Genomic DNA, 19,142 nt, shown 5'->3' on the forward strand with positions numbered 1-19,142 from the left:
TGGGACCATTTGTTGATAGCGTAACACGGGGGAGATATATCCATAGACTTATAGAGATAGACTGCGCGGTTCGTGCACTGAGCTGAAGCCCTAATTGAAAAGAAAAGGCAAGAGCAGGAGTCCGACCTTTCTGCTGCACGGTCGAAAGAGTGGGGAGCAGCCGCCAGGCGGGGAAGCAATAAGGCTGTCGTATTTTCGGAATCGGATCATTGAATCGGTTGAATAAAGACTCTTATAGTAAGAAAGTTTACGGATTAACTTTACTGTTGGTATCACAGTTTCGTAATGGCGTTCACTTTCTCTGCCTCGTTCTACGGAGCCTCGTTCACACGTTCCCGCCTGACAGTCCGCGTTCCTAAAAATGATTCAGCCGTACCACTAGTCGTGGCGTACTCTGTCGGTATACATGACAAAGGCAAGCTAGAAGGTATACTTGTATACGCTAGGTGTTTCCCCTAGTGTTTCCCCCGCCAAATCACCGATTAGAGTGAGAGGTCGGACCCCCGCTGTTGCTTTCTCTTTCTAATTAGGGCTTCAGTTCGGTGCACGCATCGCGTAGTCCATTTGTAAGTCTATGGATTTATCTCCTACTCTATGGATTGCGTATTAAACGGCCCCCGTCGATAAAAAAAAACCTACTAGGCCGCTAACACGGCTTCTTATAGCCCTAGGCTCATTTACCCTCCGAGTACTGATCACAAAAATTTTCTCAGGGGTAACCGTCTTCAAATTCTTCCGTCAGTAGCCGTGAGAATACGGCCGCCATCTTGAGGATTATAAACATGGAGACTAAAATAAATTGCAATGTTGATTCGAAATTTCGCACCAGTAAAATGCCTTCAGAACCACTGATATATATATACACTGGATTGGATATTACCGTATACTCTACGTGTAAGCTCGTGCGTCCAATTGAACAATTTAATTTCCGCCATCTTGTACAGAAAGTTGTCACAAAATGCGCGCTAGATTTGAACTGCGTAATATATGCTATTTAGATCTAACGATATATTCGTCACACAAAAAAGTTTTTGACGAGTAAAATAATGTTTGATACATTAAATGAAGAACAAATCATTTTTTCGAAGGTATATTATTATTTACAATTATATGATGTAAAAGATCATTAAATAATATGACGAAAAACTTGTATTTAAGCGTGATTTTTCTTTATGTTCAAAAGAAGTCCTCAATTCTGAGAAGTTTCCGTCCATTATCCTTTATCCTATGGTGGGCTGAATTTCATACGGATTATTCAAAAATTTGTATAACACTAATTCAACCGTTAGGGAATCCATTTACCATCCATTGATCATCAAAGTGGAGCTTAAGACATGTAAAAAAAGTTTTGAATTAAATTATATCGAATTGGGTGAGTAAAAACTTTATTCAAAAATATGGAGAATAAAACATTCCTTGCAAACGTTAAGGAATTTTTATAGAGTTGCGTGCGATAAACCACAACCGTAATATAATTAGTAGTATCAATCCACAATCCATTCACATGAAGAAAAAGTTACAAGCACAATCAAAAGAAAATAAAAAAGATGTACATATCTGAGCGTGCAAATCAGGTACAAATGTGTAGGTGCTCATGTAATTTGGTTACATTCACTGTGGTGGGCCGATCGGATTCATCCTGAAATTCGGTCTGCTGCAAGTTTTCACCTACAGATAAGTTACTAATAAATAACGACAATGGAAATACACAGAAATGTGTCACACGATTTTTCTGTAACAGAGCACTATAATCTGTAGGTAATTAACCGCTTCGACGGCATTGACGCAATAGTGCGTCACATCAACGTATCTTTATGCACACTGAGTTTTCTCTGACCTAATAGGGATTAATAGTTTCAGATCTTACCAAATAACGTTGGGATACTGCCTTTTCGTAAAGTTATATAATTTTTACTTTTCTTCTGAAAGCAAGAGGGTTCAAAGTGGTCGGAACACAGAAAGCTATCACTTGATGGAGACCACGGTCCAATGTTTATATTTGCGATCCACTGCTTCATAATATCAGGTTCATCCAATGGGAACCTACATAACAAGCAAAGTTTAAATTTATTAACTCACACGTTATGTTGCATTGAGTAACGGTACTTACTTGAAGAATGAATAGCCACGTCCATATTCCCTTAATCGGTGACAAGATGAACACTCTGATTTCGGGTTGTCAAATATAGTTGGTACACTGTTCTTTTTCAATGTAATTAGGAATCCTGTCCTATTAAAGCAGTCATTTGTAAAATGAGCTGAACACAATGTGCTATTTCGGTTTGGCTTCCAGTCCTTCTTCTTCATTTCTTTTAACCACTGCTGAAGGCGCAACACATCTTTCACGGGAAATCTACATATCGAATTATAATTTAATCCCTGAGTCAATAATACCCGAGTTTTCAATTTCAATTATAATAAGATCGGTTCATAATTCAAATATTGTGAATTTTTACTGACACGATTCGTACATTATAATACTCGTTAAATATAATTAGTAAATACTTCGTATGCTGACATAACCTCTGCAAGTTATCATTTGCAGAACGTTTTCAGCGTTGTATACTCACTTGTGAAATGATCGCCCACAATATTTTGATTGCTTTGTTTTGCAAAAAACGCAGGTACTCATTGTTACCTCAATAATTGTTACTGTAATTTTCCATCGCAATCGATTATATACACATACATATATCACGTATATATATATATATATATATATATATATATATATCTGAAGTGACAAGAATCTGTACAAAACGGCTACCGTTCAATTGGCGTGACGGCACCACGCTTAATCCAATCCAGTGTATATATATATCAGTGTTCAGAACACGGCTGTTCGGAATCAAAAACATCATAGGTTTCGCCACAAACGTTGCTTCTGATTATACTGTATACTCTGTGGCTACACTCGGTTAGGGTCCTGCTGAACATTTAGTAAAACTCGACAAATTTTTGCACGGGTTACTGTATGTTGAATCGCCTATGTATAAAGATCTCCACGAAATAACATCGTATTGAAGTTGGTAACGTTATCGTAACAATTCATGCGGAGGAAAAACCGTTATTTCGTGATTTTGGATTTGTCAGAAACTTAGTAAACCCTAATGAAGCAAAACACACTCATATTTCGAAATTTTACAATTACTTTTTCAAAATCATTGTAAAATGAAGAAAATAGTGAATTGAAAAAATTCGGTTCATTCGTTCGAATTCATTCTGCTAAAATTGATTTAATTCGGAAGGGTATTCTCTACAATTTCACCGCGACACTTATTTTTATCACGTTGGAATCGTTGACTATTCAATTTTTCAAGAGTCTAACGGTATTGATTTTAATTAATAGATAGCAATGTTGAATCCACTCTTGAAGAAAATTCCTATCCCAGTGATTTTCTAAAGAAATAATTTTCTTATCAAAATAAGCCAAGGTAGAATGAAATCAACCCAATTAAATAAAAATACTAAATTTATAACCGTCTTCAAGCTATTTGAAATTATAAATCCATGTGAAAGCTCTACTTGATAATTTTAACCCTTCAATTGATAAAACATCTTTGGTAATTAAATCAAGAGAAATTATTATTTTTCATTTAAATTCTGACACAGAAATTACATCAATTTTTCAAAATTAAATATGTAAATTTACTGAGTTCGCGTGAAAATTTATTTCCGTGCAAGCAACATTTCCTGAACGTGTGAAAAAGTTAACATATCTTCGATATGGTTTTGATTAAACATATCTTTTTCCCGTAATGAATCTCTTTGGTCGAGCGCAAAAAATATGCATTGTAAAAAAATGCTTTTTAAATTAAAATTGTTTTTCTTAATATTTCTTTTGAACTTGATCAGACGTTGCTCTGAATGTATAAGCCATACGTTATATAACTCAATTTACCTTGAATTAGGTGCATTAGGAATCCAATTAGTCCTTGACGTGTCCTCGATCCGAACAAATTAGATCAAATGCAATTTGTACCTAATTTTCTAGACACGTTTCTTATTTCATCAACAGCATAATAAGTTAGACCTACAACTGTTTTACTATACGTATAATACAGCTGCTAATAAAAAAGGTCGTTTCAATTGTTGTACACACTAAGAACTTCCTACTCGCTCCACAAGTTCGTTCGTTCTTCAGTACTAATTCACCAGCATGTAAGGCATGGTACAATATAAGGTGTCAGGCTCTCTGCTCACAATCAGTTGCATTTCGCGTAAATAACGAACAACATCGATTCTTCTCTCTTTTCCGGCACTGTAACATATTCGACCCGTTCAAATCGGAAAAAATTCGCTCACATCTTAAAAAGAAACATTCCTTTCAATTAGACTAATTTTTGTTCGTGCCGTTTATTCGAAAAGTAAAATAAATCAACAGTTTTTTTAAACGGCTTAATATTGTTTTATTCAAATAATTGACAAATCAACGTCTAATAACTTGCCTAAACGATTTTTTTTATTCCACATACAAGTTTGCAGGTGTTACTGAAAAATCAAAGTAACAAAGCGATTTCGTTAAGCGTACATTCAATAATGCATCTAATTATTATACATTTACTGAAATAAGTCTACTACCAACGGAAAATTTCAAATTTTAATATTTTTTTTTCGTTCTTCGAGTTCGTTATATAATCTTTTAGACTGAATGGAATAAAAAAATCAACGCTTTTTGCAGTCGGGAAAAAATTCTGAACCGCATATTACGAGGTATTGCAGTGTATCATGCGATTGTTATAGACTATATTTGCTAATTGCCTTGACCTCCGCGCAGTTATTGTTAAATTTATCGTAACGAGCTGCAAGTCATTAAATACTCTACTGCTTGATAGTTGCGCATTGGTATTTCCCCGAGGTGTTGACCAATCTAAAGTAATTTCCATGCTTCAATTCAGGATCAGTATATTACATGCCTATATAATTTTGTTTGTCGCTGCCTTCAATATCTCCGCGATATTCAAAATCGGAGGAATGGAACGTTTTCTGCCTATATATTAAAACTTCATTGCAAAAATTCGATTGATTTTGAGCTTCTGAAATTACAGAGAAAATATATTCGTGACAACGTATTATAAGATTCATACTCTAAATAAATATTTATAGTTGCTATTTTACTCTGATAATTTTCATTAGGTATTCACTTAGTTCTTTACAATCGTCAAAATCCGGTTTCTATTATCGTAGTATTTGAATTTATAATACAAAATTACGTATTGCGTCAATTGTTAACGCTAGAAGGATTTCTCCAACACTTCGCAATCATTTTTTATATTATATACACACCTAACGAAGATCAAGATAAAGTGATAAATCACTGACAGCTGTGTGATAACTTTATATAATCTTTGTCTGCGTCAAACAGTCGTGACAAATTATTGTTCAGTGCTATTCAAAGACTTGGTCATTCCGACAGTTTGATACGCGATGTCGATTGTTTGGATGGGGTGTATTAATATTGCAATGACAATTCTGGCTACTGTAGCGATTGTTCAAAGGTATATAATAATAATTCTCAAATTAGGTATTATTTTTTGTGCAAATAAAATATATCTTTCACATTTCTTATTGCCATATATCTATGTATGCCTCGTATACTCAATTATTTAACTTTCCTGTGTTAAATCTAGGAAACCTTGTTGAGATTTTTATTGCAACTTTTTTGAACCCTTTATAACCAAAATTTGACAAGTTCAAAAGATGAGTAAATTTTAAATTTACAGAGAAAATTGTGCGCTGAATTTTTCGAGTTGTCAATGAGATGCTCCTGAATATTTTCGAAATTCACAAGATATAATTTTTCAGAGCAGTTTTTTAATCATATGTGTCCCATATTTTCAGGGATATGTGGATAAATTTGTCTCAATCATTCCATAAAGTATATTATGGAAATTTCAAAAAAAATTCGCTCCAAAATTTTTTGTATGTGTATAAAAGTTGCATTCATTATCTCTGAAAGATGATAATTTTTCCGTAAAGTGTTCTACAAAGCGAAGTTTAGAAAACGATGTCAGCAAGGATATAAAAGTCCACTAAAACCCCAAAAATTGATAACTCTCAATAGTTCTGTATCTGCAAAACTAAACTTGAGCAACGTACTGTAGCTTCCGAACGATCATTCTGAGCAAAAGTTGTATCTGACTATTTTTTTCGCATTATATAATCTGCGACAGTTTTTGTTACTTTTGGTTTTTTTTTTATTTTGACCGGATGCCATGTTTATTTCATGCCAAATTAGTACTTTAGCAAGCCATGACTTCAGAAAGCTCATTTCGAGAACAAAGTTGAAAACAAAGTTGTTTATTCCTCATTCGATTATCCAGTGTTGGTATTTTTTTTTTCACTCGATGTGAAGTCCGAAAAGTAATCTTGAAAGTCCTTTGTCAAAGCCCTTTGTCCTCGGAGACTGCCATGAACTTATTGTTGAACGTAACCATTGAATAGAAAATTCTGAATTATCCACCAATATTCGGCGATTCGATTGGCAATACGTAGTTACTACTGCTTGTTAAGATACTAGTCAAGCAAAAAACGTAGGTACTTTTCATCCATCAATCTAATAAGAAGTAAAAGTAAGTCATACGCAGCTTTGCTCTCAGAATGATTGTTTCGGAGCTACGACTTCCCGGCTACCTCGAAATCATTTTTGGCTGATATTAGGCTCGAGTGCAACTTAACCCCTCGAATGTGGTGACACATATGGGCGGCAAAGAGTCGTGCCCCTTTTGTGTTATGACACATATGTGAGCAATTGAAAAAAAACATGTTTTTACAATATTGATTCGACTATTGCTTGGTTATTTACAATTTTTGAGGTCGCTGAATCCGAATCTGAAATCAGATTTACAGAATTCAAAATAACGTATCCAATATGGCGGGAGAAAATACAAAAAGTAGTTAAATCTGGACCAAAATTTGTGTCTTTAGCGTTGATATCACTTTTTATATTATGTTATATATTTTCTCGCATTTAGGCACCCAAATTCAAATCAATTCGATCAGCTCAAAATTCAAATTGGCAACCACCATAATGGATTCAGATTCAAATTCAGCGACCTCAGAAACTTTGAGATACTTACTTTGGTTAAAATCAAATATTTTTCGAATTTGCATCCGCCATATCGGATATGCTATTTTAAATTTAAAAAATTTAATTTCAGATTCAAATTCAGGGATCTCAAAAACATTGGTGCTGAAATCATAGGAATCTGTGACATTTTTTTTGGGCACAAAAGTGGCACGAAAATGGCATTTATATAACGCGAGCATATTTTACGCGGTTCTCCATTCGTGTTTTCTGTACATAAAGTACCGGAAGTGACGGTCGAATGAGTTTGCGAATACGCATGCGCGGAGTACTGAAAAGACCACTTTCAAGTCCGGGGAGTTGGAAGTGGTTTTTTCTGTACTGCGCGCATGCGCTGTTGCGAACCAATCTGATATTACACGTCGCTAACCTCAGCTTCGTTCTTCGTGAAAAAACGCGTAACATACTCTTGTTATACCTATACAGAATCGTGTGCAACACGGAGACAACGTTCGTTTCGTCTCATGTACACGGAGAGATGAATCTGAGAAAAATTACCCTGCTGTTACTATAATCGTGATGTAAAAGACACCTAATGCAGTTTTTACTGTGCTGCATCAGAAAAATGCATCGTCACATTTTAAATTTTATGCTGCCGAAATACATAGTTTCTAAGCAAGGTAGTAATTTTTTTCATAAAAACCCATAATTTTTGTAACATGCATCAATAAAAACTACATTAGGTGTCTTTTACATCACGATTAGTAACAGCAGGGTCATTTTTCTCAGATTTTTGTCTCCGTGTATTTGCAATATTCGTGTTCGGCTCGTACAAGCATAATACTCGTATGCGTGCTCACCTAAACTCATATTGCAAAGTTACGCTGAGCCCGAAAAGACCGAGTTTGCCTCCTTGTTACACAACATACTATTTCGCTATACTGCTAAGGGGTTAAAGCCGACTAAGAGTCGTGTAACATTAGTCAAAAATAATGTTGTACCAACTGGTTACTGAAGTTTATTTCTAAAAATGTAGAAATCCTGAGAGTCGTAATATTTTGTATTTAGAAGATGGTTTTCCGTAAGTAACACCTCATTTACCAAATTTTCGCAGGAACTCTTTCCGTAGAAGAGGTATACAAAGATCGCGACCAGTTCGCAGCGCTAGTACGCGAAGTGGCAGCGCCTGACGTGGGCCGCATGGGCATTGAGATCCTCTCTTTCACCATCAAAGACGTCTATGATGACGTTCAATACCTGGCTTCCCTCGGGAAAGCCCAAACAGCCGCTGTGAAACGAGACGCTGACGTCGGCGTCGCCGAGGCGAACCGAGATGCTGGAATTCGAGTAAGACTTCACCCATCGTCATTAATTAAATGGCAAAAATTTGCTCTTTAGTTTGAATTTTTCGGTCCAATTGTAGTCTTTTCAACTCTTTTGAAGTTATTTTGCTCAATTTTTGCCACAATTCGATCTAAAATTTCACTTCTCTTCAAGCTTATCAACGATGAACCACTTTTTAAAAATAAATACAACTCTCGAACGAAATGAAATATTCAGGATTTGTCTTGTTTCTTTTGAAAATCTTCGAAAAATCGATCTCGTATTATATGTAACAAAATAAGAATGTATAATTTATTAGGAAGCGGAATGCGAGAAATCAGCGATGGACATAAAGTACAATACCGACACTAAAATCGAAGACAATGCGCGACTTTTCCAACTGCAGAAGGCACTTTTTGATCAAGAAATAAACACGGCGGTGAGTCGGGATAAAGATTAATATCTTTAATATTAACGATTCATCGTTCGATTATTATAATAATTTAGTTTTACATATATTCTAAACTTATTCATGAATCATAAAATCTCGATGTATAAACAATTCACCTGATTCGTAATATTCAGAAAGCCGAAGCTCAGCTAGCCTACGAGCTCCAGGCTGCAAAAATCAAGCAACGAATACGAAACGAAGAAATCCAAATCGAAGTCGTCGAGAGGCGCAAGCAGATCGAAGTCGAGGAACAAGAGGTTCGTCGTAAGGAACATGAGCTTCGAAGTACCGTGCGACTTCCAGCTGAAGCGGAACACTACAAAATGGGCAGAGTAGCCGAAGGAAAAAGGTTTTTTTTTAATATACTTCGTCAGACGGTGTAAACATGAATTTCGTCGGCTCCAAGACGAAGTTTTTTTTTATTCACGAATTTTTATTCGTCATTAAAGATATTAATTAAAATCATTTTCCAGGACACAAACGGTCGGCGCTGCAACAGCCGACGCCGAAAGGATCCGGTTAATTGGTAAAGCTGAAGCGGAGGCAATGGAAGCCGTTGGGAAATCGGATGCTGAAAGAATGCGAATGAAAGCACAGATCTACAAGAAATATGGCGATGCTGCCATTCTCAACATCATCCTTACTGCTATGCCAAAGGTATTCATCATGAACATCATTCTATTTAATAAGATGCCATTTTGTGGTGGTGAATATACTACAGCAGCCTGATCATATTTCATTTTTCAATCGGGTTTTTATCGCTCATTTTACCCTACGTCGACTCAATACCATGAAATGAAATTCCAACACGAGCCTGAAGCTAGCAGCCAGAATTAGCAGCCAAACGTTCAAATTCCAAAAATTTGCGAAAGAACTTGAAACCCCAACACTTTTATAGAATTATGAGACTGAACTGGACTTCATTATTATATTTTCAAAAATTTTAACACGTTTAACTGCTGGCTCCAGCTGCTAGCTTCAGCTTCATAAGTCCAACGGCTTACGTGAAGTTTTCTGTACCTTGACCTTTGCTTAATATACCTAAAACGATTAACTGATCATTACTTCGGACGTCATTTTGCTCTTACTACACCAACATTCATGATTATTACGTATTTGCTCAATAATTTCATGTAAAAAGTAAAATACACCTCAAAAAACAACTTTTACAATTAACTACGACCATTTGGCAGAGAGGAGCCTGACAGAGCCCCGCTCGCATTTTTCATGTTCCTGACTTACAATTGGTGACGCCTTCTGAAATGACACAGGTTTTTGGAACTAATTTTCGAGGTACTTGGTCCGTAAATGCATGGAGATAACCGACAAATTCTTTGCCGTATTTAACATCGTGAAAGCAGTGAATGATACAATAGCATATTGTGTAACAAGGAGGCAAACTCAGTCTTTTCGAGTCGAGCTTAAGTTTGCAATATGAGCCGAAGGCGAGTATGCTTGTAAGAACCAAAGCTGCAAATTGCTAATACGCGAGGCAAAAACACCGTTCCTCCTTGTTGCACACGATTCCTTATATAACAAGAGTATATTACGCGTTTTTTCACGAAGTTGAGGTTAGGGTCGCGTAATGTCAGATTTCTTCACAACAGCGCGTGCGCGCAGTACAGAAAAGACCACTTTTAATTCCCAGGACTTAAAAGTAGTCTTTTCAGTACTCCGCACACGCGCATTCGCAGACTCACTCGACCGTCATAGAAACGGCTACTTTTCGTACCGAAAACACGCTTGGAAAAACGCGTAAAACATGTTCGCGTTATATAAAATACATTTATGTAGATCAGTAGTCGAAATCGAACTAATTACAGACATCCACTGCTCCCGTGATGATACTTATTTAAAAAAGAACCAAATGCCGTAATAATTCGACGCTCGCACTAAGACAAAATTCTTGAACACGGTTTACCTGAGATGAACGCAGAGTTTTCCTCTTTTGGTTGAGCTCGTACTGAGAGGAGATGAGCTTTTGAAATAAAAGTTGTCACTCACCTTTAGTCGATTTTGATGATTCGGGCTGTGGGCGGCTCTGCGTGCTCGACGGTGACTGTTTATGATACGAATTATCACTATTTACGTGTGATTGCTCTGGTTACGGCAACCGAAGATTTTTGTGGAAGAATTTTCAAGAGAAAGAAGGACAATGATTTAGATGAATAACTCAATGGCCCACGTACACCCAAATTTCACCAACACCAAACAGGCGCCGGTGAATAAACTAAAATGGATGTGGAGATAGTTCAATAGATTTGCCAGTTTCATTTACTCACGATGAAGGTTCCTATCATTTTTACGGAAGTTAGGCCAATGAGGAAGTTTCAAGTATGTATAGATAATATTTTGAGCCTTTTTATTTGCCCTGAACTACCCCTGCCCTTTGGGTCCGGCTTTTCCCACTAGTGCGGGTAAGAATTTCGGTACTTGCATCATATATACAACGATAACCTATTCTATTATTGTGACATCCTAACGACAACAGATAATATTTGATAAATACTTGTATTGTACGCCAGATGTCTTGTCCTCGAAAATACCTTCGGGTATTTTCGGAAATTTATTTAGTGCTCAGCAAACATTTAATGAATCCGTCTGACGCACGCATGTATGCGGATTAACTAGGTTGTGATTACGATTATTTTGTTTTACAAAAAAGATGGAAAAAAGGACCAACCGCGCAAGTGGTCGAAGAAAACACAAAATTGCATAATATTAAGAAAATGTACGAAACAATTTAGAATGTACCTAATATCGAGGGGCAGAGGACATCGAAGAAGTGACACAAGCACCTCGAAAATTAGTTCCAAAAATCTATTCCGTGGTAGAGGGCACGACTAAATGAAGAACCCGAAAAATATCAGCTAGGCTCTCTCAGACTCTCAACCATAGACTTATAGAGGTAAACTGCGCGGCTGGTACACCGAGCTGAAGCCGTAATTAGAAAGAGAGAGCAACAGCTGGACCGGACCTCTCAATCTAATCGGTAACTTGGCGGGGGAAACACATAACTTATGCGAGTATACCACCCCGCTTACGTTGCACAGCCGCGCAATCTATACTCTCACACAAACTCCTCTCTGTATTTGGCTAGCATTTGAACATTTTTTGTCACTGGATAGCACCTTTAATGAAGTTACATCAGGAGGATCAGAAGTATGGAGGGTAGAGGTAAAGAGGACTATCCCCGTGTGTAGAAAGTGTCCATAAAATGAAGTAAAATTAAGATGGCGTTGCTGTAGCAAAAGTTCCACATTTTCAAGAAACTGCCAATCAGATTGAACCCCGATTGCTTATTAGTCCCATTCTGGGGACTTGTTGAACCACTAAGTACCACTTTTTCAGTTGAAAACCCACATGAGATACTTCCCCTTACCTCTACCCTCCATAAGCAGGAGGAACTTAGTGATGCGATAAAGAAAAACAAAACTTTATATTGATTTGGAAAAGATTATGAAACTCTTTGACAAATTGTAAAATTTATGTTTACGTCTAGATTGCAGCCGAAGTAGCTGCGCCATTGGCCAAGACGGAAGAGATTGTGCTTTTGGGAGGTGGCGACGGAACCAGTTCAGAAATCACACGTCTCGTAGGCCAAGTCCCACCAGCAGTTCAAGCATTAACAGGTGTTGATCTTTCCAAAGTGAGGAATCAATTTTATTGAACATTTTATTCAATAATCGCATTATAATTTCAAAATAATGAATACTGAACCCTTACGATTTCAGGTTCTTGGAAAAATACCAGGGGCCAAGTAATCACGAGCAACCACTGATAGGATCTGGAAATGAAATTTTACTCTTATACAGCAGATCAAACGGTTAAAGAAAAGGCAAATTCAAACAACACGTTATGCATACTGCCAATCAATTCTCTACCCTATCGCCCACTCCCCTTTTTCCCTGAAGGAACAAATTTTTGCTTTTTGAATCTGGATTACTGGATTACTTGGTCTTTGGCCATGATTAAAAAACCAAAAACGAATTGTTGTATGTACCGAAGGCAATGATTAATTGAAACGCACTTCCCACGCTTCATGAATTTCAGCTAATTCAGTGTTGTGTTCTGAGTCATCGTAATACCTTTCTTTCCGTTTGTACCATCTTCTTCTTACACATAGATATTATACATAATTGTATACATGTGCATTTGAAACGTTACAATATACATATATTTCCAAATTTACATTCACCACTTGATATATCATGTTAGTTTGTGGCAATGTTACATGAATAATTTAATATAAGTAAAGCTGCCTGCATTGAATCAATTCAGGACACATCGTACGGATCGACGTTTGTCTCATGGTCTACGATTAATTGAAGAGAGAGAAGTCGGTCAATCGTGAAAAATGAGTCTAATGTCGCTCCACAAAAATGCACCCTGAACTGCTCAAATGCAGGTGAATTTATCCTATATTGAATTGCTCGTGTGATATTTGTACAAAATAACTGGATATATGGGTTCAAAGTTTGCAAAATAACAATTCATTCTAGAGAAAGCAGGTATGTATCAGACAAACCTCATTGAAAACAATAAATTTTTAATGCACAGTTAAAATTAAATTAAAATTAAAGAATTAAAGAACAACCCAAAAAAATTATACGCGTTGATTTCAACGGAAGTTAAAATTTTTCCAAATGGAAACTTCTTACATTATATTACGTATAGATGAAAAGTTCAACTGTTAATACGTATAGATTACGATTCACGTGACTTGCCTTAGCTGTTTCATATTTCGATGTAGTAAATGTATTTGATCTATTAATTCGTCATCAACAGGCAGAAATACTATTTTATAGTTAGATTGACAATTATTTTTTTTCTCATGTCGGTTAATTCTTTCTTTCAATTGAATGAATAAGAATTTGATGGATTCAGAAAACGGACTGCTTATACATCAAATTCAAATGTGCGCATAATAAAAATTTCAGTGCGTTATTTGATCATCGCGCAAAGTCTCAAAAGTATAAGAGAGAAATTATTCTTCATTTTGTCGCAAGAATGTAGAAAAATTATATTTTTTCCTCATGAATAAAAATACTAAGAAAAAATAGTTAAAAAAACAAGGGATAACTAGGTAATGTCTTTTCAAATTTGTTCAGTAAATAAAATTTAAAAAAAAATGAAAGAATAAAACAGAAAAAACAACTTATAGAATGATAATTGGTAAGTGTACAAACAACTCCCTGTTGTTTTCACCGCAACTCTTATGATATTAACAATGCTTACTTTATTATTTTATTTTATACTTATTATTATACCGATGTATTCATTGTACATTGCCAAATATTTGTATATTATAATCTCACGTTACTCTCCTATTACTAATACTATTACATACATTTATATCAATTATTACGTATCTTCGCATGGTCAGTTTTTACTCTTTAGCCAGCCTATGTTACATATTATGCAATACAGAAAACTTGTGACAGTTGTAATACTTTTCAATCAATGTTATAAAATGAATACCCATTACTGTACAACTGATTATCAGAATATACATCAAATTCAGGCAATAATATTGATACAAATTACACAGTTTAACACTATTAACTGAGCGCAAAAAAATAACTATATATCTTGGAAAAAACTGATATTAACACATCGCACCACAACATCCAAGTTATACATATTGCTGATTATCCAATATTCAAAAACATTCAATTGTATAATGAAACAACCATTGTCATAAGAATTGTACATTATAAGTTTGTCAAACGTAGGATTCCCGTAATTAATACTATTATCTGTACGACAAAATTTTATGCCATATTATAAACACAATAGCAAGATAACTATTACGTTCATTCGAAGTAGCATATACAACTTGAAACCCGATTTTATATAAGCACTGCAGATGTGTCGCAATCGAATACTTTGTCAACTAATACGTTTACAGCAAGTTATTCCTACTTAAAAGTGAAATTGAGAAAAATTTATGAGCCAACAATACTTTGTTACATTTTATATACGTTTTGTAGTGCTCAACGCCAATTATTTTCAACAACAATCTTGCGTGTTACGCTGAAAAAATTCCAAAAGCACCAAATTTTGAGAGGGTTCATTAAAATCTAGAATTTTACTCAACTTTACTTTGGAATACCAGTAATATCTGTTGGGAGAAAATTGAGTCAATTGAATATTCCATTACAACGCTGTAGCCTTTAGAAGAAGTGTTTCTTCAAAACAGTTTGCGAATATGTATAGAGATTCAAATTATGCCAGTCATATTACTTCATTATCAGTACACCGAAGTGGCAAATTAGAGTTATTTGAGTTATAAAAATACAGATATGACAGACATCCAATGTAGAAGTAGACCTTACCGATTGTAATTATCACAGTTTACAATTAATAACACAATGTAAACAAGGTAAAAGACCCTAGAAATGTAATGTTATATTATAATGATGTGCGTGCAAATTATGAGATCGGTGAACAAGTTTATGATTGGCATGTCGAAGTATAATAATATTAATTGTGGTATCCCATTTACACACAATATTAATTACCTAATAATAATATACATGACGTAATTTATAATATAATACCTGCACAGAAAATAGTAATAGTAATAATAATAATAATAACAATAATAATAATAATAATAAATTTACAAACCCTATTGTGATTGGAACTTTTGAATCAGTGTGTTCATCATATGGATAACTTATAACTATACCATAATAGTTAATGCAGAATGGAGGTGAAAAAGTGATCCTCTGTAATTCTATGTGTAAATATAAGTAGAGGTTTAAACATGAAATGTTTAAATATTAAATCTTCTGTGAAACTATGAAGTTGATTCGATATAACAACAGATAGAAATAATAAGTCGAATCAGTTTTTCTCAGGATCTGTGCTGCGCTGTCAAATGGCGTATACATATGTTCATATTTTATTATTATTTTTTACACCCATACTACATTATTAACTATATTGTCCGTCTACAAGCAATTATTATTAACATGCTCTTTTTTCTTTTGCACCTTTCTAATTGCCAAGTTGATTTTTCAAGTCTATAAATATTTTGATAAATGAACAATCATTTGAAAACAAACACCATGTTGTGTATATAATATTATATACATGTATAGAATTCAACTGATGTATTTCTTGGTATTATATTATTTACTGTATTAATGAATATTTCACCATGTTTTCTTAACAAGTTTAACGTTGGCATAGAGAATTCGTACAACTCATATTGAAATCAGAACTACAATTTTCCGTCATTTCGAAGGCTATACTTTTCACCACTTTTTTTTTAAAACTGTTCCAAGCTCAAAATCAATAGAGAAATTTGCAGAAAAAATAAATTTTTTGAACAATCTATAATAAATTATGGCATGGGCAGAATTCATGAAATATTATATATTGACCAAATTTTGATATTCTACGTCTCGTAATATTTCTGTATAGGCAAAAAATAGAGCGAACTTTCCATGCTACCAATTTATACAATACCTTATCTTGCTGAGAAAAATTTTGTTCTGAATATATTTCATAATGTTGCGTGTCGTATTAACACCGGCATATTTAAACATGTAATGAGAAAAGCCAGAACTTTTTATTATTTAAATTTATCTCAGCATTTATTATTCAACATATTATATATTTTTAATTATGTAAACCCTAATAACAAAAATAAATGCCTACATACCTTATAAATAAAACAATTCAAGTGCATAACAACTGTTCTAGTATACAAATAGTTATACAGTCAAATTAATTATACATAAGCGATAATTTATCGTTAGACCATTGATATTTAGGACAAAGGAGAAAAAACCAAAAAGAAACAAGCAAACTTCAGTTTTATACGAAATTAGTCCTCTGTACCTATGTGTAATATTACAGATTTATGATCCAACTTTGGCTTCGCTCCATTACTTTTTACTCCTGCACGTTGTTTATTTAATATCAGTTCATAGAAATTTTAGGATCTTCAATCGTCAAACATAACGAAATTATCGCTAATATCAGTTCATTAAAATCTGAAGGTCCTAAAGCTGAATCCGTTAATTGTACTCAATTCTGCTTAAATATTGATTCGAGTTTTCCCTGGTAAAAATGATGAAAACCGAAAAATATTGTATTGGGCGCTATTTTTAGATATCGTAATTTAACTTAACATGTGAAATTAGTGGTCTTACTTCACATTTTATAATGAACTATTCGTATTCGTTATACTTTATTAAACCAATTCATCTACCACTAGGCACTTGAAATTATAATTTTGTTGCAATTATTTTATGATTAATTGATTTTAGGCGTATCGGGTAATAAAATAATAACAATATCTGCCAATGCGTTAAATGGGGTTTTAAAATATACTATTTGTATATATACAAAACCAAAAACATTAACTCTTCGTGTATAGCCAAGGATGTAACGTCCCTTTGTCATTAAATCAATGTTTAATTAATCTGGATTAAAAGATCCTATTAAAACACTAAATATATATTAAAGTTTTGAAGAACTATTTCTATCCATTTTCTAGATCTGACTACATTCTAATTCATAATATTCTGAATTCGATTCAATCAGTTTCTATAGAATTCTTCAGGCTAAAAATATTATAACAACAACAATAATAATAATTATATAATTTACACTGAACGTGGTTGGAAAAATTTTAATTCTGTCAAATGAAAATCTGTACTGTATTTAATTCTTACAATAGTTTCATGTAATAACTTTAAACAAACACAAATGTATATTTCTTTCACAATACAGACAAGCTTTTTACTGCACACGAAAATTACACTATACGTCTTCATTTTATTGTGCAAACACACAAACACACACAACCCTGGTGAAATATTTTTCATGGCAAATTATTGCAGATTTTTTAAAACAAATATACATTTATTCAGGTTATATTTTTCTCATTTTTCTACAAATTATTTTCCTTAGAATAAATATCGAGAGATATTCTGGCAGGGCAGAAAATTTCACAAGGGACAGTTACTCAATATACTATAAATTGTTTTTTATTTTCAGCCCAAGTTTATAACAAAAATAGTTTATACCTGCAAAGTAATATTCGAATCAAATAATCATCGAAATTCATTTCGTATTTTTCCTCACATTCTCTTGATGCACATGGTAAAATACTTGCGATGATTGGAAATACTAGACACAAATTACGTGTTCGAAATACTAAGCAGTGTAGTATTTGAATCACGAATTATTCATAAATTAATCATGATCATTTATAATATTGGTTTAAATATAATTGAATATTGCACTAATCTACAATATAAGGTTTAAAATTGATGATTATTAGCGTATCGTGCGAGTTATTAGAGATGAGAATCCCTAAACATGACCAACTGCAATCTTGAGAGAGAAAAATTACTCCCAAAAAACAAACAAAACAAAAAAAAAAATAGAAAAAATGAATATGCTTATATTAAATTAAAAATTTGCCTAAATGTTTAGAAGAAAAATAAAAAAAATCTAGTCTTTTGTAAGGAATAAGTAATAAACATAAAATCATATATTTTGGAAGTTGTGTCATAGACACGTTTTAAAATATATACGTAGATAGCAGAAATGTAAAGATTGTGTCACACTCTACTTACTACTCTGAAAGTAATGATGATACATACCTATAATATACACAATGTGAACTAGTGAATATTTTTAATAAATGGAGCATCAAATTAAATACTGAAATTCAATTTTTTGTCTACTATAGTAGGTATGTTGTGTAACAAGTGAGCAAAATTAGTGACACCTGAACGAATGTGGCTTGCGACACGAAGCAAAGGTACGTTCTGTAATCGCACGACTTAAATATTCGATTCAAATTTTGATTCAAAAAAACAACGTAGGTGCCACTGACAGAGCGTAAAATTAAACTCACGTAACTTACCCTGAATGACGCAGTACGGGAAATTAAATTATTTGAAAGTGCACATACGCCAAAAAAAGCCCTTGCATGATAAACTTAGGATTGAATGGAAAATGTGACATATCAGTCGTGCGCATGCGCTAACATTATTTTTTTGCACTTCAGAAATGGGGTATTTTACGCACGCTCTACAGGCTTCGAAAATCAAACTTACCAAGCAGGTGTTGCAAAAATGATGTATTTATATTGCATTCAGAATCCTCGATTGGAGGCAATATTGGTTTTTATAAAAACAAAACTCAAAATTTTCGCGACAGGATATCTGTCAAAACCAATTTTACACAGTTGGTCCATCGGAAATGGAAGTTTTCTAATTTAAATATTTCGTGAAAAGTGTCATTTTTTTTCTTAATCATTATTTTTGAATTGAATTTTCAACGGAATAGGAACTGTTGGGGAAAATCCGT

General features: G+C 34.0%; 2 protein-coding genes across 7 annotated transcripts in view; one reads left to right on the forward strand and one right to left on the reverse strand.

Annotated features, from left to right (window-relative positions):
* LOC107221709 (flotillin-2) overlaps positions 1–18,489 on the forward strand; it is a 533,503-nt gene extending 515,014 nt beyond the window's left edge. For 2 of the 5 annotated variants that reach the window (XM_046731133.1, XM_046731132.1), the window contains exons 3-8: positions 8,142–8,374; positions 8,670–8,789; positions 8,936–9,150; positions 9,275–9,458; positions 12,304–12,450; positions 12,536–18,489. In XM_046731133.1, the coding sequence (XP_046587089.1) occupies positions 8,142–8,374; positions 8,670–8,789; positions 8,936–9,150; positions 9,275–9,458; positions 12,304–12,450; positions 12,536–12,565 (929 nt within the window). In that variant the 3' untranslated portion in view covers positions 12,566–18,489. Of the gene's footprint in view, positions 1–4,167; positions 4,714–5,156; positions 5,499–8,141; positions 8,375–8,669; positions 8,790–8,935; positions 9,151–9,274; positions 9,459–12,303; positions 12,451–12,535 lie in introns of those variants that run through there. The other 3 variants (XM_046731136.1, XM_046731137.1, XM_046731135.1) reach the window with 3 other exon arrangements.
* Positions 1,094–2,835, reverse strand: LOC124292847. Of its 2 annotated transcripts, XM_046731151.1 has the most exons (6): positions 2,768–2,834; positions 2,571–2,652; positions 2,111–2,353; positions 1,868–2,043; positions 1,610–1,668; positions 1,095–1,326 (listed from the first exon to the last, which is right to left on the reverse strand). In XM_046731151.1, the coding sequence occupies exons 2-6, from the start codon at positions 2,630–2,632 to the stop codon at positions 1,279–1,281; spliced, it is 588 nt and encodes a 195-aa protein (XP_046587107.1). In that variant the 5' UTR covers positions 2,633–2,652; positions 2,768–2,834; the 3' UTR covers positions 1,095–1,278. The 2 variants fall into 2 exon arrangements, with proteins under 2 accessions (XP_046587108.1, XP_046587107.1); XM_046731152.1 differs by lacking the exon at positions 1,610–1,668 and having other exon boundaries at positions 1,094–1,326; positions 2,768–2,835.
* Positions 18,490–19,142: the final 653 nt, after the last annotated feature.

Source organism: Neodiprion lecontei, chromosome 2, assembly GCF_021901455.1.
Source record: "Neodiprion lecontei isolate iyNeoLeco1 chromosome 2, iyNeoLeco1.1, whole genome shotgun sequence".
NCBI classification, from domain to species: Eukaryota; Metazoa; Arthropoda; class Insecta; order Hymenoptera; family Diprionidae; genus Neodiprion; species Neodiprion lecontei.